This window comes from Octopus bimaculoides, chromosome 2 (genome assembly GCF_001194135.2).
Source record: "Octopus bimaculoides isolate UCB-OBI-ISO-001 chromosome 2, ASM119413v2, whole genome shotgun sequence".
Lineage (NCBI taxonomy): Eukaryota > Metazoa > Mollusca > Cephalopoda > Octopoda > Octopodidae > Octopus > Octopus bimaculoides.
The window spans coordinates 181,732,343-181,744,864 of NC_068982.1; the positions used below are offsets into that span (position 1 = coordinate 181,732,343).

Sequence of the window (12,522 nt, forward strand, 5' to 3'; positions counted from 1 at the left end):
TAAAAATACAAAATGAGACAAGAACGCAAAACATCCAGACAATTAGGGGATACACAAAATGGACAACAAAACATCCATATGGACGATACAAAGAAAACAAGGGCGGATCATTCAGAGTTTCTCTCTTCAGTCGAGTTCCGGATTATCTTTGAAATTTCGGCTGGTTATACATGAGATTGCTCCAATCTGGCCAACCCCAAAGAAAAACTAAACTAAGAGCATTATATTCTTTGGAAGAAAGCAGCGAATGTATACGAAAACAAAGACCGAATAAAACAGAGAATGTTATACAAATACAAATAACAGGACGTAACAACAGGTGTCTTTCGACTAAGGACGAATTAAATTAAACTGACGTGTGTGGAAGTTAAGCCTTACGGAATGGGTACACGATTTCACAGGCACTGGGAGGACTATTAGATGTTGCTACTTTCTTCCAAGGAATCTAATGCCCTTCGCTTAGTTTTTCTTTGGAGCTGGCTAGCTTGGAGCAATCTCGAGTATAACAATTATCTTGGCAATCAGAAAGAAGAATATTATGAATTACTAGAAGGGATTCTCTTCAATTTTCATAAATATGACCTCAAAGTTCGTTACATTCTCTGGAAACACTTCCCATAAATCAGTTGTGGCTTAAGCGAAATGCAAAAAAGAAATTTCAAGGGAAATAAAACATTCATAGAGGCGATCCAGGAAAGTTTGGTAGAAATATGCTGACACATATTTCGAGTGAAATTTTCAGAAATAATATCCTGATTACTCTGACTCTAGAAATTCCTGTAAAAGGAAGTTGTCTTGACCATTCGGTCATTTTATATATTTTAATTGTGTATTAAAATTTATAAATATTTTATTGCAGTACAGTTTAAGAGATTGTTCAGAGATAAACTGATTTAGAAATGTTTGAATGTTTTAATAGGGTGCAATATATTTGTGGCAGTAATATAGATGTTATATTTGCAACGAAATATCAACCCATTAAGCAGTCACATCTTATAGGTTAAAACAAACACGTGATTAAAATTATTATATAAATATTTATTCCTCTCGAATTTTGAATTCCTATTTTGAATGTCGTGTTTGATAATAGCAGTTAGTAATGTCACTATACTACCCAATGTGAGTGCCTGTGTATCGTGTGTGTGTTTGTTTGTCTGTGAAAACATGTATATGAGACTTGTGTCTGTGTTTGTGTGTGCGTGTATGTGTATAAGCAAAATTCCTAGTGTAATCGAATAGTGTAATCGGACGAGAAATTGTTCAAGCTATTAAAACTATTAAAGCTAAAACTTAAAGTTTTACTAGATGAGTGAAACAGATGGTCTGCACACATATGCAAAAATAAAACAGCACGAAAAACACATATACGTGCAACACATATTCACCATCTATCTCTGTTAGTATGCCCATAATCCTAATGATATCATGCTTCACTGAAAGATTAAATAAACTCAGACTATACTAATGGTCACCTAAGGCTATACACACACACACACAGAAGCCACATACAACCATACAAATTAGGCAGACAATTATAACAGCACATATATCTTCAAACAGATCTAAGACTGAAATTCAGACATAAATATACACTCCAACAGAACCATCACTGCAAGCATAGACATTAACGCATGCTAGGGAGAAGGCACCTAAGCACAGCCTTATATGCGTAATCTATAACCATACTTGTATGCAAAATCTTCAAACATTTATGCACAAATGTAGTAGCAAAATACACGCTATAATTGAAAGAAAAATGCAAGCAAACATGGACGCAGATACGAGGATGCGTAACACAAATGAGGCTTATTTCGAATAAGCAATGCTAATATTTTCAAGAATAAGCTTTGAAATCGTATTATTCAACATTATGAACAAAGTCTACAAATATTTATACGCGTGTCTTTGTGTAAAATTATGTGTATACGCGTACTGATATTCGTATTTATACACACAAACACACATGCACACACACACACATACATATATACATACATACATACATACATATATATATATATATATATATATATATATATATATATGTGTGTGTGTGTGTGTGTGTGTGTGTGTGTGTGGGCAAACTCATATACTCATTTAGAAAAACATTTATTCTTAATAGCTAACAAAATTAGTCCGCTTCTGCAGGCTACCTTTCCGTCACACTACAGCACCTCACGTGTGCCTTCAATAACCACTTTTTTTGCCAACACATGATTGCTACGGCGTTAAGATTCCTGTTTCGTTTGCACATTGCGTTGCTATTCATACTGCCAGATGTCCGCACCACTCAGGAGTGTTCAATTAGACAATGCGTCACACGTGAACATGTGGTGCCTTTTGTAGAGCAAAGCGTATTTTCGCATTGTCCTAAACTGACACTCCTTGATAATGTACGTAACTATATGTATGCGTGCATGTATATTTTTCATCTTCTATCTGTATCATTCATAAGACTGTGGGCACGTCTTGTAGGCTTTTCGTCAAATGAATAAACCCCATCATATATTTTTCTTTAAGTTTGGAACTTATTCTCTCAGTCATTTTGCTGAACCGTTATGTTACGTGGATATAAACAAACCAGAACCAGTTGTAAAGTAGTGATGGAAGAGAAACACAATATAAAATCATAGACATATATATATATATATATATATATATATATATATATATATATATATATATATATATGTATATATGTGTGTGTGTGTGTGTCTGTGTGTGTGTGTGTGTATGTATGTATGTATGCATGTATATATGTATGTACGTATATATTTGTATGTGTAGACTCACACGCACAAACGCATGCCCGTGTGTGTGTGTGTGCGTGTGTGTGTCTTTGTATTTGTGTACGAGAAGCTTCTTTTAGTTTCACTCTAACAAATCCACTCACAATGGTCGAAGATATAGTAGAAGGCATTATCTAGTATAGTGGCTAATAGATCAGTGTATTTAGCATTGCTACTATTTATGATATAAGGAACATTTGCAGTAGTAAAGTAAGATAAACACAAGTATAAAGTTGTATTAGTTACTACATCCCTGTAACATAACATAATCAAGAATTCCCCGGATGATATATATATATATATATATATATATATATATATATATATGTTGTTGTACTTGGGGATGGTCATATTGCCAGTTTAGCCAATAAATCTTGCAAAACAAATATAAATATATATATATATATATATATATATAAGCGATAAGAACATGGAGGGGAACAGGTGGCACCCAGATATTATCCCTTAGTGGGTTGGATGCGCACAGATGAGCAGATATTTATTTTATGCATATTAATTTACATTTATTTACAGACATTCTCGTAACTCTTTGGTTTTAAATAGATCGTATAGTATTGCCACCTTTCGGAGGAAGTCCTGCACATACATAGAAAATACAAATGTTTTTGACTGCTTGGAAAATGGCAGAAAATAATTATGCTTAGGAATTCGTTTACATCAGTTTTTCGCATTCATAACGCAATTCATAATCTTTCTTATTATTTCTTAAAGCAAGAAACTTGAAACGTTTCAAAAACATTTATAACAAGTGTAATATATTACCGAGAATTCTGTAAGAAGAATGTGGATTGTGTTGCCGTATTACGTCTGTATAAAACGTTATATGAAATATATCATTTGCTTTCCAATAATTTTACATGAAAAAAAGGGTTATTAATCATTTCTATTGTTACTTTTACAAGTTTTACTCATATAATTTTATACATTTTTATTCTTGCTTTACTCTATATCTTGTTTTTCAATTTTTTGGAATTTATTAATATGTTTATCTCTAGTATTCATAGTGCGAAAAATCTTTAACTTTATTATTATGAACATAAATACATTAATATTATACCTGCTACTTCTGCTGCTGCTACTGTTGCTTCTGTTACTACTACTACTACTACTACTACTACTACTACTACTGCTACAATAAATATTTTACACAATATATTACATATGGCGTCTATTTTCTGCTTTGTCATTTATCGTGTCACAAGCACCTAAGGTAACAGTTTTCTATGTTTGCAGTGACCAAATAATTTATTAAAGATATTTAGTGTTTTCTTAACTATTTCCGCTAGATGACACCGCATTCTTTGGGATATGATACCTAAAGCATATAGCAACTGGAATTACCGTGCAATTTGGATACAGGAATTACTAAATTTTATTTATTTTTAATTTCCTTCTTCTTCAGTTCTATATTTAAGAGATGAGGAATTATATACATTATTTACATTTGACGGATATTTGTCCTCATCTTGTTTGTTGTTAACACAACGTTTCGGCTGATATACCCTCCAGCCTTCGTCAGATGTCTTGGGGAAATTTCGAACCTGGGTTCTCATTCCTAACGATGTTACTATTATTATATTATTATTATTATTATTATTATTACTATTATTAATCAGGTCGCTGCCGTGAATCGAACTCGGAACCTTGGGGTTAGTAGCCCGCGCTCTTAACCACTACGCCATATGCCCGTGGGCATAATAATAATAATATAATAATAGTAACATCGTTAGGAATGAGAACCCATGTTCGAAATTTCTCCAAGAAACCTGACGAAGGCTTGAGGGTATATCAGCCGAAACGTTGTGTTAACAACAAACAAGATGAGGACAAATATCCGTCAAATGTAAATAATGTAAATAATGTCCTTCTTTCTTGTCTACGTTTTGCGAAGCAGTCTCAGAATGACACGTGTCAATACCTGATATACATACTATGTGACATTTTATTCACTATGACTACAGAGAGATCGTGCCAATAAAAAAAAAGTGTTGCTTCTATTGGAATATCCCATAAATAATGCCGTTTTTTCAATTCTATTTTAACAGTTATCTTTTCAAATTTATAATGGAAGTAACAAAGAAGCATATTAGGCATATTTTGCTTTATGAGTTTGATAAACGCAACAACGCAACGGAAAGTGCGAGGAATATTAATGCAGTATATGGGAATCGGACTATAAGCGTAAGACAGTCTCAACTGTGCTTTCAACCGGAACCTACAGCGTAGACGACCAGCCTCCTCTTGGAACATCTGTAGAACTCGTCGAGAACATCCTGCAACCCGAAGTGGAAGAAACCCCCATCGTAACTGTTGAGGAACTAGCAAAGACACTTAGATTTGGTCATTCAGCAAGTCATTGAAGTCAGCGCTGGAAGAAAAAAGATCGTCTTTCGTTTCAAGACAAGGGATGCTCTTCCAACAGGAGAATGGTCGGCCACATACAACTATGATGACATTCCAAAGGCTGGACCTGTTTCAATGGGTAACGATGCCCCACCTACCATATTCGCTGGACATTGTCTCATATGATTTTCATTTATTCCTTAGTCTTCAACATCATTTGAACGGAAAAAGTATGAATTTTGTACACAAGGTTAGAATTGTACAGGAGGAGAACTTTTCATCACGGACAACTGAATTTTAGAGGAGGGGTCTTGCAAGTCTACCAGGTAGATGGAACAGCAATGTAGAAAATGAAGGAGAGTATATTGTTGATTAAAAAAAGAACTTTGTTTATCTTAATTTTGAATAATAAAAGAAGTATAAAAACTGCATTATTTATGGGATGACCCAATATTTTTGCAAGATTTCTCTTCTAAAAAGCAGAGGCAAACTTTTGAGGTGTTGATAGAACTTTCCATACGTTAATTAAGTGAGATGTTTCCATAGAAAATTTAAACATGAGGCACGTTGTAATTCTAGTCGCAATGACTTTTATAGGATCCCTCCAACCATGCAACAGTGCACCTCATTCTGTGCAACAGATACATTAAGTTCATAAGAAATTATCATATGCATTGAATTGAAAAAAACTTGATGCATTCGCACATGATGTGATCTGTATCTGGGGCCTGTAAATTGACAATCAACTAGTCTGCATACAGACATTCCCTTCACTAACAGGCATAGTCTACCTTCGAACAGTGCACACACAATTGATTTTCTCTGTGTATAACGCTGAAGCTTTAAAAGTATTACTACATACTTCTACTATATGTGTGCGAAAGTCTAATTTTTCGAGCCGACACTTTCTGTCCAATGTTTTTGTTTATTTATTTATTTATTTATTTATTTGTCAAGCAAGTGGTTTGATGTGAGACTGTTTTGAAACTAAAACAATTATTGCGTGGAACATATAATTGCAAAGACGGTTAACTTCACTTAAGCATTAATAATTTAGTGTCGACATTTCCTTCGAGCCAACAGTAACCTGGTCACTGATACGATTCCACTGCGTCTGGTTTGTGGCGAGGTCACTAGCTGGTATATATAGGTTCCAGTGTTATTAATGGCTGGCATTTTCTTCTGTATTACTCAGTTATGTTCGTTGTATTTATGTATCCTCTCTCCTTTCCGACTCTCTTTCCTTTAGCATTATATACAGTAAGGCACAAGATTAATGATTCCCAAAAAGTGCATCTATCGGAAGGTGCTAAAAATCAAGGACAACAGGAAAATGTCTACGCCAATACCCAATAATAATACTCAATGTCTTAATGTCACGTTTTATCTTTCACTTATACAATGGTTCCATTCCTCCCTGCGTTTTGCTTCCCAAATTTGTTTAAGTTTAACTCTTATTGATAATTACAGTAGCTATGTGCATGATAAATCTTCCTTCATTTATGCTCTGCTTAGCATGAACAATAGAACTTCATGTAGAGGTATGGTTTCCTTCCTGGTATTGCGTCTTAGAATAGTTTCAAATTTTGTCAGAACGGGGATCATAGATAGAGATATGTACACATTTTATTTATTAGAAATTTTTAAATGTTCGTTCAACTTATTGACACTTAGTTTATACCTCACACCGTGATATTCTCTTCTGATACCAGTCTGCCCTTCAGTTTCTTCCAGTGCCACTAGATCACCCACAACGATATCTCAACTTACATTTACGTTACTTGGAGTGTCCGTTAAGAGAAAACATAGAAAGAATAACAATCACATTTCACTCATGATTAAAAAGTTATGTCATTAAAATATCATTAAGTAGGACAGTATTATATGAAATACGATATCTTTTGTTACTTATATCTTTTTGTATAAAGCAATATAATGATGGGATACAATTTGTATAATATAATACTGCAATCTTTCAAACTTCGTACTTTGAAATGTAGTATATGGATTGTAGCATTTAGATTTTGCTTCCTCCAAATCTCATATAAAATCTACTTATCTAAACTCAATAAAGAAACCGGCATTGTTGGAGTTTACATTTATATTTATGAAGACAGCACCTAATAAGAAGCAGAATGATATTTCTATCACTTTAGTAGTCATTTCAAATATTTCAAGTCTTCAGATGTTTAAATTCTAATGATTCAAAATAACACACAAATCATTGAAGAATAATAAACTCACTTCATTCAATGAGATAGGAACTGCGAATCTTCATATTTCACAACACTTATTGCAGTGAAAATAATGATGTAGTGTCTTCTGAAGTGTTTTGATTACTGAGCTCTAGCGAACTGCATAAATGCAAATACAATATTAACGCGGAGTGCCGGCAGAGAATAAATTATACAATCTCAAAGCTTAAATTATCGCAATTCTAGGTGGCGTTTCTATTTAAAACTGATAAAGTGCAGTGTCCACCACATCAACAAGACGTAGATAAAATAGATGATGAATATAAAAAAGAGTACTCTTGACAAGTAGAAGCAAACTGACCCTCTAAACACGTACTTATGCAACATGAAAAGGTAGGGTATAAAATAAATTATGAATTAAGTTATGAAGTTTCATAAATATTAGTGAATCAGCAACGCCTTCAAAAGCTCTTTGTTACATATTGCAATTTATAATTTAACTATATATTATTTTGAAATACTGATTCAACTCAACTGTATAATTCTCGCATGCACAAGCACACACATATTCCTCTATATTCATACATACACATACACACACTAACATATATGAGTACATATATTTACATAATTACACACACACACGCACACATTTACATATATGTATGTATGTATTATACATGCATAACGAATAAAACATTCTAATTGTAGAAAGAAAATATATTAACGTGAATCAATTAACACCCACTCTCATCCAATTATTGCAATAATTTCAAAAAATTAAGCAAAGAATAATTGGAGATTTGGATCAAATCGACCCCGAGCAATTTAACCACATAGACCAGCTTCGCTAGGTGTCGAGCTGCAGGTCCACTGCATTTTCTTGGTCACTTGATCACAGTTTGAATCACCATGGGTTGCATGGTGTCCGACATTTTGGTGGTAGTGTTTTCTGCATATGACGACACGCTTCGTCTACATCATATTTGGAAACTGGATGTCTTTCATGGTCTCTTGTTTCAGTATAGTACTAGCTCAAAGAATGAATGATTATAGAAGTGTCAGAGAGGGAACAATTTTAACGTACATAACTCGTGATCCCGATAGATGGGCGTCCGCCTTAACCAATGAGCGGATGTCAGTGTTCATTACAAGAAACCAACCGCAAAAAACTGTGCCAAAACCGGCTGCCGTTAAAACAATCTACAGTTTCGATCGAATGTACCGAAATCGTTTTTTTTTTTCTTTTTTCTTGTTTCTTTATTGCTCGGGACCTCTCTCGTATCTTGTTCCTTACTTGACCGCTGTATAAGGTATAACATGTTAATGAGGCTTACAACGTATCTGGCTAACAAATTTAGGTGTATCACCAATTAGACCATAGACGACAAGCGCCAACGACTTTGATAAGAGTTTCGGCCAAAATTTCTAAATCTACGTTTATCTGAGCTACATGCCAACAATTCTTAATGTTTTCCTCATCCAACTTATTGTTCTTTCTAAGAAGAGCTACTATTCCTTTCTTTATTATTCCAGATGGTAATTCTCTGGCTTTGCTGCCATTTGATGTAGATATATGTCACGATGTCTCCATATAAAGCCTGGCATATCATATTATAATTCTGCTTGTTCTTCCTTAATTAATTAGTTCGTCCGTTCGTTACGCTCTTCATATAATATATATAATAATATGATGTTAATATGCTAATAAGTGCGTATAAATGTCCTCTACAGGCAGAGGATAAGGGAAGAGCAGAGGCAGGAAATCCAAGGGACAGACAGGCAACGCCAGTAGCTGAGACGGGCGTCAATGGAGAGTGAACAACGGGTGGAACACTTGCAGCAATATAGGAGGAGACAACAAACAAGACGAGAAATATGAACGTGGAACATCGAGCACAGTACCACGTGCAGCAGAGACACTTATCTCAGCAAAGGAGAGAAAATATGAATGTGGAACAGCGTGAACCGTACCACGAGCAGCAGAGAAACTTATTTCAGCAAAGAGTAGATAACATGAATCAACATGAGAAGGTTATCTATCAGCAAAACCAAAGGGGAAGGTATCGAGAAAGAGTTCAAAGTATGAATGCTGGTGAAACTGAAAATTTAAAGAGGCATCAGAAGCCGTGACAGCGTGAGAGAAGACATAAATCAGTACTGTACAGAGTTATTGCTAATGAATTTCAACAATTTAACGTAGGAGAAATGAACATTTTATGTGAATACTGTGTATATATGAATACTAGGTTTAGAAATGAAAATAATAGGTGTGCCATAACGGAAAAGTGAACGTGCCTGCATTGCAACCATATCCAGCGACACTAAAAAAATTATTTGAGGGAAATGATCAAGAACCCGCTTCATTCCGTAGAAATATCAGAAATTACGATTGCACTTCTCCTTTGCGTCATTTGGAGTGAAACTGGCAACATCTCCCGAAAGGGGTCCGTATTGCTCCCGCATGTAGGGCCAAACTTATCATACGACGACAAACCTGCATCGTGCTAATGATCAACCGCAATACGGCCAATTATGCATCATTAATGCGGATGAAGCTCTGCAGCACAGGGTGGATTCACCTCTACAATTCTGAGTGTTCCCTTGTTACTATCAGAAAAATAAGTGATGTTATCCTTATACAGAATTGTACAAGAATATGCATGCAGTTGAAGAACAAGAACAGGAGTGAGCCAAAAGAGACAACGTGCCAATACGGAGTTGTGAGTTACACTTCAGGAGAGGGCCTGATATCAGGCACTACAATTTTCCCATTGGGAAATAGCAGCTGTGTTTTTTGGAGAAAATGGTACCCCTCCTGAAAATACAGACATTATTGTGTATCCCAGGGATGCTTCTCCTGAAAAAAATATCTTACACGTCCTGGCACTTGGACCCTATAAGCTACCCAATTTTGTTTCCCTATTGGAAATTTCGATGTCATTGTGAGATGCAACAATTTGAGGAACGCCGGAGACGTGTCCGTAATCGTCTGACAATGCAAGAATACTACAGCTATCACCTTGCATTCAGAGGTGGTTTTAGTGTTATTTACAGAGCTGGAAAATTATTTCAACAGAATGTTGTGGATGCATATCCCAAGGCTGAAGGTTGCAGGTTGTAATATCTTAGGGACAATCAGACTCAGTTGCGAGTGGAAAGGCACAATGGATTGATGGACTATATAAACACAGAAGCAGATGAAAACATTGAACCAGGAGTGCCAGTGATACTGCCTTACTTAGTCCAAGGAATATACACCAACATTTTCAGGATACCATGTCGATTAATTCAAAATATGCTAAGTGTCCATCACTTACAGTTGCAACACGAAGTGCCCTGAGATAGTTGATAATCTACAGCAAAATAAAACACCTGAAAATAGGCCAGATTTAATGGGTTCAAATTTTAGCCCAAGGTCAAATGACTTCAGTGATTGAATGTATTGGATGGTAATACCTGTATTGTGTGTATGCCAGTAATAAATAATTCTCATCTATTTCTACCAGTTTTTCAGCGTTTGAATTTTTGTTCCTGCTACATTCCCATTCGAAACAGTTCTATCAATTGTGTGTGGTGATTGGATGTCATTTTTCGTTTATTTCAGAACGTTCATTAGCTGCTTTACCTGTTAGTAGGGTCTAACGGACATGGTCGATATTAATATTTCATCTCAATCACCCCTTAATCTTCAGTCTAATCTATCATGTTTATCGTCCTTGGTATCGGCTTCAGGAGACAATGTATCGAATTTAGAGTCAGGGTGGTTAGAAACCTTTGTTAACTCTTAACTTAATCATAATCGAAGCTGTTTCTTCATCACCAAAACGCTTTATGTGTGTATGCGTGCTGGTGTGTACATACGTACATAAACATATGTGTGTGAGTGTTTGCATCTATGTATGAGAGAAAGAAACAGTGTGAGTGTGTATGTGCGTGGCAGTAAATAAGCACATACCTAATATACGTATATACATTTACACACAAGAACACACACACAAACACACACACACACACACATACACACACACACACACACACACACACACATTAGAAGTAGAGGGAGGGAAGAAGTGGATCTGTTTGTGCTTCCCCCCCCTATACTTTTGAAACATGAAATTTAATAACATCATATCAGCATAAATACTTTGCTGTCTGCTGTGAGCAATCAGCAGTAGTCGTCAAGGGCAAGATTTTATCAAGACTTGTTGACTTCATAATTTAAACTACTTTTTATGCCACTTCGTCTATGTGGCAGTGTAAATTTCACCCCAATTCTATCAAATTCCTCCTCTTACTCTCCCTCATTTGTATTCTCTCTCTTTCTCGTGTTTTTTTTCTTTTCGTTTAATCGCAGTTATCTGCATTTATGAAGACATAATTCGGCATTTTTTTTTTATTTTTTGCTGCAAAAATATTCAGAGAAAATGAGATTCTTGACTGGGATTCGTAGTTACTTCAGTAAAGCCTTAAATTACCAACATATTCCGGTTTTGGTAACTGGGGTCTATGCAATTTTGCTTTTGATACTACTGGCATTTCAGTCTGTACATATCACCCACCTAGAAAAACGTGCTATTGGCTCCGTAAGTGATTTATTTATACTTATTTATATACAATATGGTCGGAGAGAATCATTTCTCGAAATATATTTTTTAAATCGAACTTAATTATGCATAAACACACTTGTATGATATGACACAAACAAACACACACATACAGATGTACATACATTTATATAAGCATGCATATATATAAATATGAATATGTATATATGTGTGTGAGCTTGTTTCTGTATGTGTGTGTATATATTATGCAATTGTTAATCCTTAAAAGGCGACATACTGGGGCATCTCCATCAAGTCAAATAAATCGACTCCAGTAGTTATTATATTTTATTTCAGCTTCCTACTTATTGTGCCGAACAGCTAGGTTACGGAGACATAACCACAACAAAGACTTTTGTAGATCTCTTGTGTGCGACAAACGGAAACGCAAGGACAAGACAAGTATCCATAGATATAAGTATGCATAAGACAGGATAATTTCAGTTTGTTTCTGTCTAGCAGACGGTGCCTGAGACCAGAACCAATGTTTTTTTAAAGAAGAGTTACCACATGGCCGTTCTATACATATACATATGTACATATATACATCCAAAATTACATATATAT

General features: G+C 35.1%; 1 protein-coding gene across 1 annotated transcript in view; it reads left to right on the forward strand.

The window, feature by feature from the left end:
- The first annotated feature begins 11,636 nt into the window (after positions 1-11,636).
- Positions 11,637-12,522, forward strand: part of LOC106880579 (uncharacterized) — a 22,725-nt gene continuing 21,839 nt past the window's right edge. Inside the window, exon 1 of the mRNA XM_014930582.2 lies at positions 11,637-11,934. Within this exon, the coding sequence (XP_014786068.1) occupies positions 11,776-11,934 (159 nt within the window). The 5' untranslated portion in view covers positions 11,637-11,775. The remainder of the gene's footprint in view (positions 11,935-12,522) is intronic.